We start from the raw sequence: 16,541 nt of genomic DNA, 5'->3' as shown, positions 1-16,541 counted from the left end.
TATTCCTTTCACAGAGAGGCCTAGCCCACCAGAAAAGCTTGGAGTAATAAATGTGACCAAAGACAGCATAACACTTGCTTGGTCCAAACCAGAACATGATGGAGGAAGCAAGATTTTGGGATACCTTGTTGAAGCACTAGAAAAAGGTCAACAAAAATGGGTCAAATGTGCAGTGGTGAAGACAACTCGTCATGATATCCGAGGTCTCAAGGAAAATGCTGACTATTTCTTCAGAGTTTTTGCTGAAAACCAAGCTGGTTTAAGCGATCCAAAGGAGCTTCTCCTACCTGTTACTGTTAAAGAAAAGCTTGGTAAGTTTAATAAAAAGATCTGACATCAGCTAGAATTGTGGATATATACTGTATGGAGCAATATCATCAGGCATTTTTATTATTTTAAGTTATGTTTTCTTGTTGAAATATTGGTCCCTTTATTTGTATTTATTTTTCCAAAATCTATTTTATATTACAGAATCACCTGAGATAGATATGAGAGGCTACCCAAGTAATACAGTGTATGTTAGAGCAGGCTCAAATCTAAAAGTGGACATTCCAGTTTCTGGTAAGCCTCTTCCTAAGGTGACATTATCAAGAGATGGACTGCTTGTGAAATCAACCTTAAGATTCAACACTGAAACTACAGCTGAAAGTATTATCATTAATCTGAAAGAAAGTGTTGCTGCAGATGCTGGTCAATATGAGTTAACTGCATCCAACTCTAGTGGAACCACTAAAGTAACTATTAAGATTGTAGTTCTAGACAGGCCTGGCCCACCAATAGGTCCAGTTATTATAAGTGGTATCACTGAAGACAGTGTAACACTACAGTGGGAGCCTCCAGCTTTTGATGGTGGAAGTCAGGTTACCAACTACATTGTCTTGAAGAGAGAAACAAGTACAGCTACTTGGTCAGAAGTGTCCTCCACGGTGGCTAGAAATGTCACTAAAGTCATGAAACTCACTAAAGGAGAAGAATATCAGTTCCGCATTAAAGCTGAAAATCGCTTTGGCATCAGCGACCACCTTGATTCACAGACTGTCACAGTCAAGCTTCCTTACAGTAAGTTTAATATCACATATAAATGAATAATAAATATAATGGTTTTTGTGTTACAGTTTCCAATCATCTTCTGTTTTCTGTGTTCTAGCTATACCTGGCCCACCATCAACACCATGGGTCAGCAATGTCACCAGAGAGAGCATCACAGTGGGTTGGCATGAGCCAGTCTCCAATGGTGGTAATGCAGTCATTGGTTATCACTTGGAAATGAAAGACAGGAACAGCATCCTATGGCAGAAAGTCAGCAAGACAATCATCCGTACCACTCACTTTAAGGTGTCTAATATTAGTCCTGGGCTAATATATGAATTTAGAGTATATGCCGAGAATGCTGCTGGCATTGGAAAGGCCAGTCATCCATCAGAGCCTGTTATTGCAATTGATGCTTGTGGTAAGTAACTTATTACTACCTCTTTCTGAATACTGTTTTATTTCAGCAGTATTATGTTAAGAAAATCAATATTTAATTAACTTACATAGTTACATAGTTACATAGTTAGTACGGTCGAAAAAAGACATATGTCCATCAAGTTCAACCAGGGAATTAAGGGGTAGGGGTGCGGCGCGATATTGAGGAAGGGATGAGATTTTATATTTCTTCATAAGCATTAATCTTATTTTGTTCCAGGAATGTATCTAATCCTGTTTTAAAGCTGTTAAATGTTCCTGCTGTGACCAGTTCCTGAGGTAGACTGTTCCATAAGTTCACAGTTCTCATGGTAAAGAAGGCGTGTCGCCCCTTGAGACTAAACTTTTTCTTCTCCAGACGGAGGGAGTGCCCCCTCGTCCTTTGGGGGGGTTTAACCTGGAACAGTTTTTCTCCATAACTTACCATAACAATAAGTGTAGCTCATATCTGTAATGAATATTTGTTCAAAGCAACAATTTACCATTCATCTATTGACAGTAGTAGTTCCATCACTTGGTTTACTGTCTATTTTCTGTTCAGGCATTCCAGACAATACAGTATAACCCCTTTAAGATGACCACCCAAAATTACCCCAAAGAGTGGTCTTCTAGTGGGTGGTTTTCTTAAATAATGCATATTAAATGTTGAACTGAATATATGTCACAGAAAATTTGGTCTGGATGAGGCTGTGGTCTTCTCAAAAAGGTGGTCTTTAACTATATGTTACCTATAAATATGATATAACTAAGAAATCTAATCATTTTCTAACTCCTTTTGTTTACAGAGCCTCCAAGAAACGTCCGTGTCACTGATATTTCAAAGGCTTCTGTGAGCTTGTCCTGGCAGAAACCTGCATATGATGGTGGCAGTAAAATCACTGGATATAGTGTGGAAAAACGTGATCTACCAAATGGCCGATTTACTAAAGCCAGCTTTACCAATGTTATTGAGACACAATTTACTGTATCTGGTTTGACTCAAGGCTCTCAGTATGAGTTCCGGGTGTTTGCAAAGAATGCTGTTGGCTCCATCAGTAATCCATCTGAGGTGACAGGACCCATCACTTGTGTTGACACTTATGGTAAGTGGGTTGACTTCCTATAAGGATAATATAGATTTCTATTCAATGTTATAAAATTAGGTACAAAAAAGGTAATGTTTGGTATTACCAATTTTTTTTAAATGTGTAGAGCTACATTTTGTCTGGGAATATGGTCTTAAAAATGCAAATGTTACATATTTTACACTTTTCCATAGGTGCACCGCAAATAGATGTGCCACCCGAATATACAGATGTTGTTAAGTTCAAAGCTGGTGTGGCAGTTACACTTAAACTTGGTATTTCTGGCAAACCTCTGCCTAGTATTGAATGGTTCAGGAATGGAAAGGAATTACAGACCAATGCGCAAGTGTCTATTGAAAGCACCAGCGATTTCTCATCAATCCTCATCAAGGATGCATCCCGCATCAACAGTGGACTGTATGAATTAAAACTGAAGAATGCCATGGGTTCTGCATCAGCAAGTATCAGAGTACAAGTGCTTGGTATGCGTCCTAATTTACCCACATGCAACATACTATGTGATGCTGTGTTTTTTTTTTTTTTTTTTTATTAATATTTTATTAAACAATAGAAATATAATATTTTCATTTCTACAGATAAACCTGGTCCACCTGCAGGACTTATTCAGTTTAAGACCGTCACAGCTGAAAAGGTTGCATTTATGTGGGAACCACCCTCAGATGACGGAGGGGCCAAGGTCACCCATTATATTGTGGAAAAACGTGAAACCAGCCGTGTGGTGTGGTCTTTGGTGTCTGAAAAGCATGAGGAATGTGGAATAACGGTTACCAAACTGATTAAAGGAAATGAGTACATATTCCGTGTTAGAGGTGTAAACAAATATGGAGTTGGAGATCCTTTGGAATCTGAACCAGTCATAGCAAGAAATGCATTTGGTGAGTTACAGTATATCCATGGTCGTATGTGGTTATGTTTCTTTAAAGTTGTATTGTCTAGAGTTAAAAATTAACACATGGATTCAAATATTTTAGTAACACCTGGCCCTCCAAGTGTCCCTGAAGTAACCACAATTACCAAGAGCTCTATGACTGTAACCTGGCTTAGACCTACTGTAGATGGAGGAAGTGATATAAGTGGATACTACTTGGAAAAACGTGACAAAAAGAGCTTGAGGTGGTTCAAAGTAATCAAAGAATCTATTCGTGACACAAGGCAGAAGGTAACTGGACTAACAGAAGATGGTGATTATCAGTTCCGTGTCTGTGCAATTAATGCAGCTGGCCAAGGTCCATTCTCTGAAGCTTCAGATTTCTACAAAGCTGCTGATCCAATTGGTAAGCATGTTTTCTTGCATTCATACCTGTGTATAGCAGATCATTTCCAAATGTGAATATATAAGAGTGAACACTATTAATTTTTTATTTATCTTACTGCAGACAAACCTGGTCAACCAACCAAACTGAAGATTGTGGATAGTACTAAGTCATCCATTACTCTTAATTGGACTAAGCCACTCTATGATGGTGGAAGTGCCATTACAAGCTACATAGTGGAGGTCAGAGAGGCAGACAATGAAGAATGGAGTGTAGTTAGTGCTAAAGGAGAAGTCCGAACAACTGAATATGTGGTATCTTTGCTTAAACCTGGTGTTGACTACTACTTCAGAGTATCAGCTGTTAATGCTGCTGGAAGTGGGGAGCCTATTGAGATGACAGAACCAGCACAAGCAAAGGATATACTTGGTAAGTAATAGTGTTTATAACTACGTATTTCATAAACAGTTTTCAGTAGATTAAGTCTTACGCAATTTGTTCTTCTCACCATTTTTTATATATTTTTTTCCTTTACAGAGGAACCAGAGATTGACTTGGACGTTGCTCTTAGAACATCGATTGTTGCCAAGGCAGGTGAAGATGTTCAGTTATTGATTCCCTTCAAAGGAAGACCTGCTCCAAGTGTAACATGGAGAAAAGGAGATAAAAATATTAGCATTGACCCAAGATATAATATTCAGAATACCGAATCATCAACATTAGTTGATATTTCTCAAGTTACACGTTATGACTCCGGAAAGTACGTTTTAACCATCGAAAATGGTGTTGGCCAGCCAAAATCAACTTTTGTGACAGTTAAAGTACTTGATACTCCAGCTGAGTGTCAGAAGCTTCAAATAAAAAATGTTGCTCGTGGCACTGTTACTCTTGTATGGGAGCCTCCTCTTATAAATGGAGGAGCTGAAGTCACCAACTATGTTATTGAAAAGAGAGATGCCACCAAAAGAGCATGGGCTGCTGTTACAACTAAATGTTCACACACAACCTTCAAGATTACTAACTTGTCTGAGAAAACATCCTACTTTTTCAGGGTTATTGCAGAAAATGAGAATGGTTTGGGAGAGCCATGCAGCACAACAGAGCCTGTAAAAGCATCTGAAGTCCCTGGACCAATAAGAGATCTTGTAATGAAAGATTCCACTAAAACATCGGTTACTTTAGCTTGGAGCAAACCTGATTATGATGGCGGCAGCATTGTCAGTGACTATGTAGTGGAAAGCAAACTAAAAGATGACAAGGAATGGTCACATGCAGGAGTCAGCAAAGCATGTGAATTTGAGGTCACCAAATTAAAGGAACTTTCAGTTATGGAATTCAGAGTTTCAGCTAAAAATGAGAAGGGATTAAGTGATGGTGTGATTATTGGGCCTATTACTGTTAAAGATTATGTTATTCAGCCTGAAGCAGATATATCTGAAATAATTGGAGGACAAATCACTGTTCGTATTGGTCACAATGTACACATTGAGGTGCCATACAAGGGTAAGCCAAGACCAAGCATATCATGGTTGAAGGACAGTATTCCTCTGAAAGAAAGTGAACAAGTAAGATTTAAGAAATCTGAAGCCAAACTAAGCCTCAATATCAAAAATGTCAAGAAAGAAAATGGTGGCAAGTACACTTTGATACTTGATAATGGTGTTGCTCGCAAATCATATGTAATCACAGTGATTACACTTGGCCCTCCATCTAAGCCAAAGGGACCCATAAGATTTGATGAAATAAGAGCTGACAGCATCATTATTTCATGGGATGTTCCAGATGATGATGGAGGTGGAGAAATTACATCATACAGTGTTGAGAAACGGGAAACTTCTCAAACCAATTGGAAGATGGTTTGTTCCAGTGTAGCCAGAACAACATTTAAGATTCCAAATCTTGTTAAAGGAATAGAATACCAGTTTAGGGTGCGTGCTGAAAACAGATATGGCGTAAGCCCACCTCTTAACTCAGTTGATGTAATTGCTAAGCATCAGTTTAGACCACCAGGGCCACCAGGAAAGCCAGTTGTGTACAATGTTACAAGTGACGGAATGTCTATTACTTGGGATGCACCTTTATACGACGGAGGCTCTGAAATTACTGGCTATCATGTAGAAAAGAAAGAAAGAAACAGTATCCTTTGGCAAAAGGTTAACTCTACAGCAATATCCAATCGGGAGTACAGAATTACTGGGCTTATTGAGGGTCTTGACTACCAGTTCCGTGTCTTGGCAGAAAATACTGCTGGCTTGAGCCCAGTAAGTGAACCAAGCAAGTTTACTCTGGCTGTATCTCCTGTTGGTAAGTACAGCAAAATATCTACATAGTCACTGAGAACAAATGTTTCAGAAATCTTCCACTTAACATTATCTTAATTTACCATCTCAATAAATATAATTTCTTTGTAGATCCTCCTGGAACACCAGACTATATTGATGTCACAAGGGAAACAGTTACACTTAAATGGACTCCACCCTTGCGCGATGGTGGCAGTAAAGTTGTGGCCTACAGCATTGAAAAACGCCAAGGCAATGAGCGTTGGCTCAGATGCAACTTTACAGATGTTTCTGAATGTCAATATACAGTGACTGGACTGAGCCCAGGAGACCGGTTTGAGTTTAGAATTATTGCAAGAAATGCTGTGGGAACAATCAGTCCACCTTCACAATCTTCTGGCTACATTATGACAAGAGATGAAAGTAGTAAGTATAATGTTCATTACATTTAATATTGTTTATTTTATCTTTTAATAGGGAAGAGGGTTAGTAATTGGTTCATTGTACACACCTTAAATTTTATTCAGAAGGTTTAAATAAAAGTTAATAATAAGCACCTTCATTATATTGGTGTTTTAAAAATAAATATTGCAAAATCATCTCTACATACGCAATGAAAAAGTATGCATTTGATTTAGAATTATGTATTTAAAATATAATTTTTTTTTTTTATAGTTGCTCCTAGCATCGAGTTTGGACCAGAGCACTTTGAAGGACTTATTGTGAAGGCTGGAGAAGGAATAAAAGTTAAAGCTTTGATCAAAGGACGCCCTGTACCCCAGGTTGTTTGGCTAAAAGATGGTAAAGAGATTGAAAAGAGGCTTGCAGTTGATATAAACAATGGAATTGGATTTAGCACCATCTTTGTAAGAGATGCTACACGCGACCATCGTGGTGTGTATACAGTAGAAGCTAAGAATTCATCAGGGACCAAGAAAGAAGACATGACAATACGGGTACAAGGTATGGGTACAGACTATAATTATTTGCAGAAAAACCTTTACATTCGGAGTAGACATTCCCTAAATCTACATAATGTCATAAAGTCAAATTACATATAATTAGGTAAAGTAATATTATATACTGAGCCTTTCTGGTAAGTTTTTCTTTCTTTTTTCACCAGACACACCTGGACCAGTTGGTGGACCAATAAGATTCAGCAATATTAGTGGAGAAAAGTTAACCTTGTGGTGGGATCCCCCTGAAAATGATGGTTGCTCTGTCATAACGAATTATGTAATTGAAAAACGGGAAACCAGCAGACTGTCTTGGGCCCAGGTTACAGACCAGTGTGAAGCCTGTTCTCACACAGTTACTAAACTAATCAAGGGCAATGAGTATCAGTTCCGTATTTCAGCAGCTAACAAGTTTGGTGTTGGAAAACCTCTTGACTCTGAACCAGTCATTGCACAGATACAATACAGTAAGTCAGAAATTCTACTTAAGATAAAAATAAATGTATAATGATTGTATATCTCATCTAGATAAGTAATCAATTATTAATATGTCTATACTTGTTTTTTAGCTGTTCCAGATGCACCAGGCATACCAGATTCCACTCATGTGACAGGAGAAAGCATTACTGTAACATGGGCAAGACCAAAATCTGATGGTGGAAATGAAATAAAGCAGTACATCTTGGAAAGAAGAGAAAAGAAGAGCTTGAGATGGGTTAAAGTATCAAGCAAGAAACCTATCACTGAAACCAGATATAGAGTAACTGGCCTGGTTGAAGGAAATGAATATGAGTTCCGTGTAGCTGCAGAAAATGATGCAGGTGTTGGAGAACCAAGTGGAATATCCAGACTGATAAAATGCAAAGAGCCTGTTAATCCACCTAGCGCTCCTAGTATTGTCAAAGTTAGTGATACTAGTAAGACATCAGTAAGCCTGGAATGGACAAAACCAGCATTTGATGGTGGCATGGAAATTATTGGATACATTATTGAAATGTGCAAAGCTGATCTTGGTGAATGGCACAAAGTGAACGCGGAAGCTGTAGTAGCCACAAAATATACAGTTGTAGATCTGGAATCTGGTGAAAACTACAAGTTTAGAGTTTCTGCAGTGAATGGAGCAGGCAAAGGAGACAGTTGTGAAGTTCCTGCTACAGTACAAACTACTGACAGACTAACATCTCCAGAAATCGATATTGATGCCAACTTTAAACAAACACACATTGTGAGAGCTGGGGCAAGCATTCGTCTCTTCATTGCCTTCAAGGGCAGACCCACACCAACTGCTATCTGGACAAAGCCAGACTCTGACCTTAGTGTGAGGGCGGATATTCATACTACAGACTCATTCAGTACCCTGACAGTGGAAGACTGTAATAGATATGATGCTGGCAAGTACACTTTCACTGTAGAGAACAACAGTGGCAGCAAGTCTATTACATTTACTGTGAAGGTGCTAGATTCCCCAGGACCACCAGGCCCAATTACATTCAAGGATGTGACAAGAGGATCTATTACTTTGTTATGGGATGCTCCTATCAATGATGGAGGTGCACGTATTCACCACTATGTAGTACAGAGACGTGAAGCAAGTCGTCGCAGCTGGCAAGTAGTTAGTGAAAAGTGCAATAGACAAATAATTAAGGTTACAGATCTTCTGGAAGGTCAACCATACTACTTCCGCGTTTCAGCAGAAAATGAATATGGTGTAGGAGAGGCTTATGAAACACCAGAACCCATTGTGGCAACTGAAGAGCCAGCACCACCAAAGAGATTAGACATCATAGATACAAGCAAGTCATCTGTAACATTAGCTTGGCTGAAACCTGACCACGATGGTGGAAGTCGTATCTCCTCCTATCTCATTGAAGCAAAACAGAAGGGATCAGATCACTGGTTTGAGGTTGGTCAAACAAAACTTTTAACTCTGACAATTGATAATCTGACAGAAAATACTGAATATGAGTTCCGTGTTCGTGCAAAGAATGATGCGGGATACAGTGAGGCAAGAGAAGCATTCTCATCTGTCATTATTAAGGAACCTCAGATTGAGCCTACAGCTGACTTAAGTGGCATCACCAGGCAACTAATCACTTGCAAAGCAGGAAGCAATTTTACAATCGACATACCAATCAGTGGCCGTCCAGTTCCAAAGGTTACATGGAAATTGGAGGAAATGAGACTGAAAGAAACTGACAGAGTAAGCATTAAGACAACAAAAGACAGAACAACTCTGACTGTTAAAGACAGCATGAGAGGTGACTCTGGAAGATACTACCTGACACTTGAAAATACAGCTGGTGTGAAAACATTCACTGTCACAGTAACAGTGATTGGAAGACCAGGCCCTGTCACTGGACCAATTGAAGTTTCCTCTGTATCTGTTGAGTCATGTGTATTGTCTTGGGCTGAACCTGAAGATAATGGTGGAACTGACATCACAAACTATATTGTTGAGAAACGTGAATCTGGCACCACTTCCTGGCAGCTTGTTAACTCCAGTGTAAAACGTACACAGATCAAAGTTACCCACCTTACCAAATACATGGAATATACCTTCCGTGTCAGTGCAGAAAACAGGTTTGGTGTCAGCAAGCCTCTTGAATCTACACCTATTGTTGCTGAACATCCTTTTGGTAAGGACACTTTTTCTTAATACATATTCTGTAGCAAAGTGAATGTTGATATGCAGTAATATAACATACTCTTGTATTTCCTTTAATTAGTACCACCAAGCCCACCAACTAGACCAGAAGTATACTCTGTTTCTGCCAATGCCATGGGCATCCGATGGGAAGAACCATATCATGATGGTGGAAGCAAAGTTGCAGGATACTGGATTGAGAAGAAAGAACGTAACACTATTCTGTGGGTGAAGGATAACAAGATCCCATGTTTTGACTGCAATTACAAAGTAACAGGATTGGTTGAAGGTCTGGAGTATCAATTCAGAGTATATGCTTTGAATGCTGCTGGTATCAGCAAGGCCAGTGAAGCCTCAAGACCTTTAATGGCTCAGAATCCTGTTGGTAAGTAAATGGTATTCTAAATAAAAGAGTCATTTCAGATACTTATTTTCAAATCTGCATGTAAATTATACACTATGCTGCTTTGTGTTGACTCCCTTAGGTTACTATATTGCCGTAGTGTGTTTATTTATTTAATTTCCTTTATGTTCAACATAGACTTTGAAATGCTTTTAGGAAAACATTTTACACAGTGAAAATACTGGATTTTTGTTTTTCCAGATCCCCCAGGAAGACCAGAAGTAACAGATGTTACAAGATCTTCAGTCGCACTGAGCTGGTCTACTCCTCTTTATGATGGTGGTAGCAAAATTGTGGGTTACATTGTAGAACGCAAACCATACAACGAAGCTGGAGACGGCCGCTGGCTGAAATGTAACTACACTACAATTTCAGAAAACTTCTTCAATGTGACAGCTCTTAGCGAAGGAGAAGTGTATGAGTTCCGTGTACTTGCCAAGAATGCTTCTGGAGTAATAAGTGCCCCATCTGTGTCCACTGGTGCTGTCACTTGCAAAGATGAATATTGTAAGTTTTGTATGAAGTTTTATTTCCTTTCTCACAAAACTAATAATAATTTGTAGGAATAAGAGTTTCATTGCGTCAATCTACTTAAAAATTACATTACTCATTAAAACACTTTTCATTTATTTTATTACTTTAGCACCTCCCAAAGCTGAACTTGACAGTAAACTACAAGGAGATGTTGTTACCATAAGAGCAGGTTCTGATCTAGTACTTGATGCATCTATTGGTGGCAAGCCAGAGCCTAAAGTGTTCTGGTCAAAGGGAGACAAAGAACTTGAACTCTGTGAAAAGATCTCTTTACAGTACACAAGCAAGCGTGCCGTGGCAATTGTCAAATTCTGTGACAGAAGTGATACTGGGAAATATACTTTAACAGTTAAAAACGCAAGTGGAACGAAGTCCGTTTCTGTAATTGTTAAAGTACTTGGTAAGTCTACCCATACAGTGTATCATGAGTTGTACTGAGGGAAATCATAGTGTGTAGGAAAAGTTACATTACAATGAAATTATTTTACTTTGTAGATTCTCCAGGTGCTCCAGGAAAAATCAATATCAGTAGAGTTACAGAAGAGAAATGCACCCTAGCATGGAGTTCACCACAAGAAGATGGAGGTGCTGAAATAACTCACTACATTGTTGAACGTCGTGAAACCAGCCGTCTCAATTGGGCTATTGTTGAACCTGAGTGTCAGACTCTTTCATGCAATGTGACCAGGCTGATAAAACACAATGAGTATATATTCCGTATAAGGGCAGTTAACAAGTACGGACCAGGTCTTCCAGTTGAGTCTGAACCCATTGTTGCAATGAATTCATTCAGTAAGTAGTGTAATTTTTTTGGTTATGTGAAAAGTATTTAAGGAATTGTCTGCAAAATACTTAATATGTAATATTTTTACAGCTATTCCATCACCTCCGGGTGCACCTGAAGCTGTTGGAGTTGGCAAAGACCATGTCATTATTCAGTGGCTTAAACCAGAATCAGATGGCGGTAGTGAAATTAGCACTTACATTGTAGACAAGAGGGAGAAGAAGAGTGTAAGATGGACAAGAGTGAACAAGGACTACACCATTTATGACACCCGCTTGAAGATAACTGGCTTATTGGAAGGAAGTGAATATCAATTCCGTGTTAGTGCAGTTAATGCAGCTGGAAACAGTGAACCCAGTGACTCATCTCCATATATCCTGTGCAAAGAACCTAGCTGTAAGTTTTTTTTGTTGTTTGTGATTTCATAAAACTCTTGAAATAAAACTAATTAAAAAAAAATATTTAGTATGAGACATAGAAGAGCAAATAAAATATTTGAAGGATTACTTCTGGAAACTATTACCGTAATAAAAACTTAAATGGCTGTTCACAGGATACTAGAAGTTACCATTACAACTTAAAATTAAACTTAAAAAAGTTCTCTACTCAGAGATTATAAATCAACCCTATCCCGCTGTAATTTACATCCCTATGATATATGCTATCCTTATCAACACTCTGATTAATCTTATCAGTTTGGCACACCAATTATTCAGACTGTCCATTTTAAGATACTTGAGCAGACAAACACTTATGTTTATAAACTCACTCAGACATACTGTTCTGTTCTTCTCCCTTAACATGAATGTTTTCTTGTTCATCTTTTACTTGCTTTATAGCCTCAAAATGATAATGAGATACATACTCATCAAGATGATTAGATACTTTTACTATAATGACAGCTGCGTATGTCTCCTGTTTATTGTTTATGTAATCTGCACTTTTCATTTCTTTGAAAATAATAAAAAATATTGAAAGTGAAAGTAAAACATTTTTTTATAAAGTTATATGAACAAGTATAGTTATTAAATAAAATATTCTCAATTTTTTCTAGATACCCCAGCAGCCCCATCTGTTCCAAGAGTTGTGGACACCACCAAACAGAGTATCAGCTTGGCATGGTCTAAGCCTTTGTATGATGGAGGTTCTGACATTGTAGGATATGTTCTTGAAGTACAAGAAGAAGGCACTGATCAATGGTACAGACCACACACTACTGCTGTCCTAAGAAATCCTGAATTTACAATCACAGGTTTGAAGACAAACCAGAAATACCTCTTTAGAGTTGCTGCTACAAATGTTAATGGCTCAAGTGAATTTAGCGAATCATCAGCTGAAATTGAGCCAGTTGAAAGAATAGGTAATGTATATAAAGAAAAACATCTATTTATTTATCTCGCTAGCTATATGGATATGTTATGTGTATTTGTTGATATTTATTAATTCCTTGTATTTTGTTCTTCAGAAATTCCTGACTTGGAGCTTGCCGATGATCTTAAAAAGATTGTTACAGTCAGAGCTGGTGGCTCTCTACGTCTTATGGTATCTGTGTCTGGAAGACCTTCTCCAACAATCACATGGAGAAAGGAGGGCATTGATCTTGCAAGCCGAGCTATCATTGATATTACAGACAGCTATACCTTACTTGTAATTGAGAAGGTGAACAGATATGATGCTGGAAAATATATTATCGAGGCTGTCAACCAATCTGGCAAGAAATCAGCCACAGTTGTAGTTAAAGTTTATGGTAAGACAGTTAAACATGAGTCCAATTCTAAAGTTGTTTTAAGATTAATATCACATAAGCATCTAATTTACAATGCATCATGGTTATGTTTTGTCTTTCAGATTCTCCAGGCCCTTGTGCTGCAGTGAAAGTAAAGGAAGTCTCCAGAGATTCAGTCACACTCACTTGGGATGTGCCAAAACTGGATGGTGGAGCCCCAGTTAATAACTACATAATTGAAAGACGTGAAGCTGCCATGAGAGCCTTCAAGACAGTAACTACAAAATGCAATAAGACAATTTATAGAGTCACTGGTCTGGTAGAAGGACTAATGTACTACTTTAGAATTTTGCCAGAAAATATTTATGGAATTGGTGAACCGTGTGAAACATCTGATGCAGTATTAGTATCTGAGGTTCCAATGGTACCACAAAAACTGGAGATTGCTGACGTAACTAAATCTACAGTATCACTGGCATGGGAGAAACCTCTTCATGATGGTGGCAGCAGACTAACTGGCTACGTCATTGAAGCTTGTAGAGCTGGAACAGAGAAATGGATGAAAGTTGCAACTCTGAAACCAACAGTACTTAACTACACTGTTACATCACTAAATGAAGGTGAACAGTATCTGTTCAGAGTCAGAGCACAAAACCAAAAGGGTGTCTCTGAACCACAGGAGATTGTAACTGCGGTGACTGTTCAAGACCAGAAAGGTAAAATAATAATTTCAAAAGTTATTTATTATATATACTTTGTCTACAATCTTGTGTAAATTTTTTGACTTACCTTGCCTCTTTCTCTGTAGTCATGCCATCCATTGATCTGGCTGGAATACCTCAGAAGATTGTTCATGTGCCATGTGGTAGACCAATCGAGCTTGCCTTACCCATTCATGGTCGCCCTCCTCCTACAGCATCATGGTTCTTTGCAGGCTCCAAGATAAAGGAGGTTGACCGTGTTAAGATTGAAACTGTGAATAAAGTAGCCAAACTAACCATTCGTGAGACTACTATCAATGATACTGGAGATTATATTATTGAACTGAAAAATACAACTGGAACAGTTTCTGAAACAATTAAAGTTATCATTCTTGGTGAGTACTGTTTTTTTATTTCTGTTATTAAAACAGAAAAAAGAGATTGGTTCTATAAAAAAAATTACATGTGCATTAAATTACATGCAATTAAAAATTACATTATTTATTTCTTCTTGATAAAAGACAAACCTGGACCACCTGTTGGACCAATTTCGATTGATGAAATTGATGGCACATCAGTATCTATTTCCTGGCAACCACCACTTATGGATGGCGGGGCTACGATAAGTGGCTATGTAGTTGAACAACGGGATGCTCACCGTCCTGGATGGTTACCAGTTTCTGAGTCTGTCACAAGAACATTGTACAAATTCACAAGACTCACTGAAGACAATGAATATGTATTCAGAGTGGCAGCTACAAATCGCTTTGGCATTGGTTCCTATCTACAATCTGAGGTTGTGGAATGCAAGAGCAGAATAAGTAAGTATATTCTAAACATATTCTTTATACCAATATTTATTTTCTTGGATCATATTTTTCCTGTAATTATTTAAAAAGTGCACTAAACAAAAAGCTAAGCATTGATGGTAATAACATAGGCAGATTTTGGCCATATTTCTAACTGTTAACTGATCATTGGTATCTGCTGTCATATTTTAGGCATTCCTGGACCACCAGAGACTCCACAAGTGTTTGATGTGTCACGTGATGGTATGACCATAACTTGGAATGCTCCAGATGAAGACGGTGGATCACAGATCATTGGTTATATTGTAGAGCGCAAAGAGGTCAGAGCTGATCGTTGGGTTCGTGCAAATAAAGTGCCAGTGACAATGACACGCTATCGGTCTACTGGACTTATTGAGGGCTTGGAATATGAACATCGTATTACAGCTATTAATGCAAGAGGTGTTGGAAAACCGAGCCGCCCCTCTAAATCTGCAGTTGCCATGGATCCAATAGGTATATGACGCCAAGAGACATTATTTTATTATTTACTTAATATGTTTTATAGTTTTTTTGTAGAGTGTACAAACACTTATTACATTAACCAAGTGGAAGTCATTATTTGTATGAAGAGTCTGTAATGGGTTGTCAAGCTAGGGAAATATAGTATAACTTGGGAATTATTAATTTATTTGTAACACTTGGTTACCCAATGTATTCCAGAGCAAGAGGAATTCATAGCAGTAGAACTCCACTTTGGCTACTAGAGGATGGTTTCAAGCAAACATCCTTCTCTTTGTTGTCCATATGCCCTAAATTGTTAAACTTAATTTAATGAAACTTAATGAAATGTTCAACTGTATTTTACAGCTCCTCCTGCTAAGCCACAGAATCCAAGAGTAACTGATACAACAAGAACATCTGTTTCATTGGCTTGGAGTCCACCAGAAGAGGAAGGAGGATCTAGGGTCACTGGTTACCTAATTGAAATGCAAAAGGTTGATCAATATGAATGGACTAAATGCAATACAACACCAACTAAGATCTGTGAATATACCCTTACTCACTTACCACAAGGAGCAGAATACAGGTTCCATGTTTTGGCATGCAACGCTGGAGGACCTGGAGAGCCAGCAGATGTTCCAGGAACTGTTAAGATCACTGAAATGCTTGGTAAGATATTAACAAATCGTAATCTTCTGACAAGATTGTGAATTCACATAATATATTAGCAGTTGGATTGCATAATCAATTCCTTTCAATCTGTTTTTTTACAGCATATCCTGATTATGAATTGGATGAGAAATACCAAGAAGGTCTTGTTGTAAGGCAAGGTAGTGCAATTAGAATAACCATACCAATAAAAGGCAAACCCATCCCAATATGTAAATGGACCAAGGAAGGCCGGGACGTCAGCAAACGAGCAATGATTGCAACTACTGACACTCACACCGAACTTGTCATTAAAGATGCTGTAAGGGAGGACTCTGGAACTTATGACTTGATTCTTGAGAACAAATGTGGCAAAAAGGCAGTTTACATTAAGGTCAAAGTTATTGGAAGCCCAGATACTCCAGAAGGTCCTCTGGAATATGATGACATCCAGGCCCGCTCTGTGAGAGTAAGCTGGAGAGCCCCTGCTGATGATGGGGGTTCGGATATCCTTGGCTACATTGTTGAAAGAAGAGAAGTGCCAAAGACTGCATGGTTTACAGTCGATTCACGTGTGAAACAAACATCTTTTGTTGTTAAAGGACTCAAAGAAAATGTTGAATATCATTTCCGTGTTTCAAGTGAAAACCAGTTTGGTGTTAGTCGTCCACTTAAATCAGAGGAATCTGCTGTACCAAAGACACAACTCAGTGAGTATTAATTGTCCCTATTGATGAACATGAATAATCATGTTGTTAAAAGTTATATA

General features: G+C 38.3%; 1 protein-coding gene across 1 annotated transcript in view; it reads left to right on the top strand.

The window, feature by feature from the left end:
• Positions 1-16,541, top strand: part of TTN (titin) — a 287,825-nt gene that overhangs the window by 259,482 nt on the left and 11,802 nt on the right. Inside the window, exons 289-314 of the mRNA XM_056536637.1 lie at positions 15-311; positions 472-1,059; positions 1,148-1,450; positions 2,253-2,549; positions 2,726-3,013; positions 3,128-3,427; positions 3,524-3,826; positions 3,929-4,234; positions 4,343-6,109; positions 6,217-6,510; positions 6,760-7,047; positions 7,208-7,507; positions 7,610-9,676; positions 9,767-10,069; positions 10,289-10,594; positions 10,731-11,021; positions 11,117-11,413; positions 11,496-11,801; positions 12,460-12,765; positions 12,871-13,152; positions 13,254-13,847; positions 13,940-14,227; positions 14,354-14,653; positions 14,834-15,136; positions 15,491-15,793; positions 15,898-16,482. Coding sequence (XP_056392612.1) covers positions 15-311; positions 472-1,059; positions 1,148-1,450; positions 2,253-2,549; positions 2,726-3,013; positions 3,128-3,427; positions 3,524-3,826; positions 3,929-4,234; positions 4,343-6,109; positions 6,217-6,510; positions 6,760-7,047; positions 7,208-7,507; positions 7,610-9,676; positions 9,767-10,069; positions 10,289-10,594; positions 10,731-11,021; positions 11,117-11,413; positions 11,496-11,801; positions 12,460-12,765; positions 12,871-13,152; positions 13,254-13,847; positions 13,940-14,227; positions 14,354-14,653; positions 14,834-15,136; positions 15,491-15,793; positions 15,898-16,482 — 11,862 coding nt within the window. The remainder of the gene's footprint in view (positions 1-14; positions 312-471; positions 1,060-1,147; positions 1,451-2,252; positions 2,550-2,725; positions 3,014-3,127; positions 3,428-3,523; positions 3,827-3,928; positions 4,235-4,342; positions 6,110-6,216; positions 6,511-6,759; positions 7,048-7,207; positions 7,508-7,609; positions 9,677-9,766; positions 10,070-10,288; positions 10,595-10,730; positions 11,022-11,116; positions 11,414-11,495; positions 11,802-12,459; positions 12,766-12,870; positions 13,153-13,253; positions 13,848-13,939; positions 14,228-14,353; positions 14,654-14,833; positions 15,137-15,490; positions 15,794-15,897; positions 16,483-16,541) is intronic.

The sequence above is a fragment of the Hyla sarda genome, chromosome 8 (assembly GCF_029499605.1).
Source record: "Hyla sarda isolate aHylSar1 chromosome 8, aHylSar1.hap1, whole genome shotgun sequence".
Lineage (NCBI taxonomy): Eukaryota > Metazoa > Chordata > Amphibia > Anura > Hylidae > Hyla > Hyla sarda.
The sequence above is the reverse complement of the archived record's forward strand: the minus strand, read 5'-3'. Positions and strand labels throughout refer to the sequence as shown.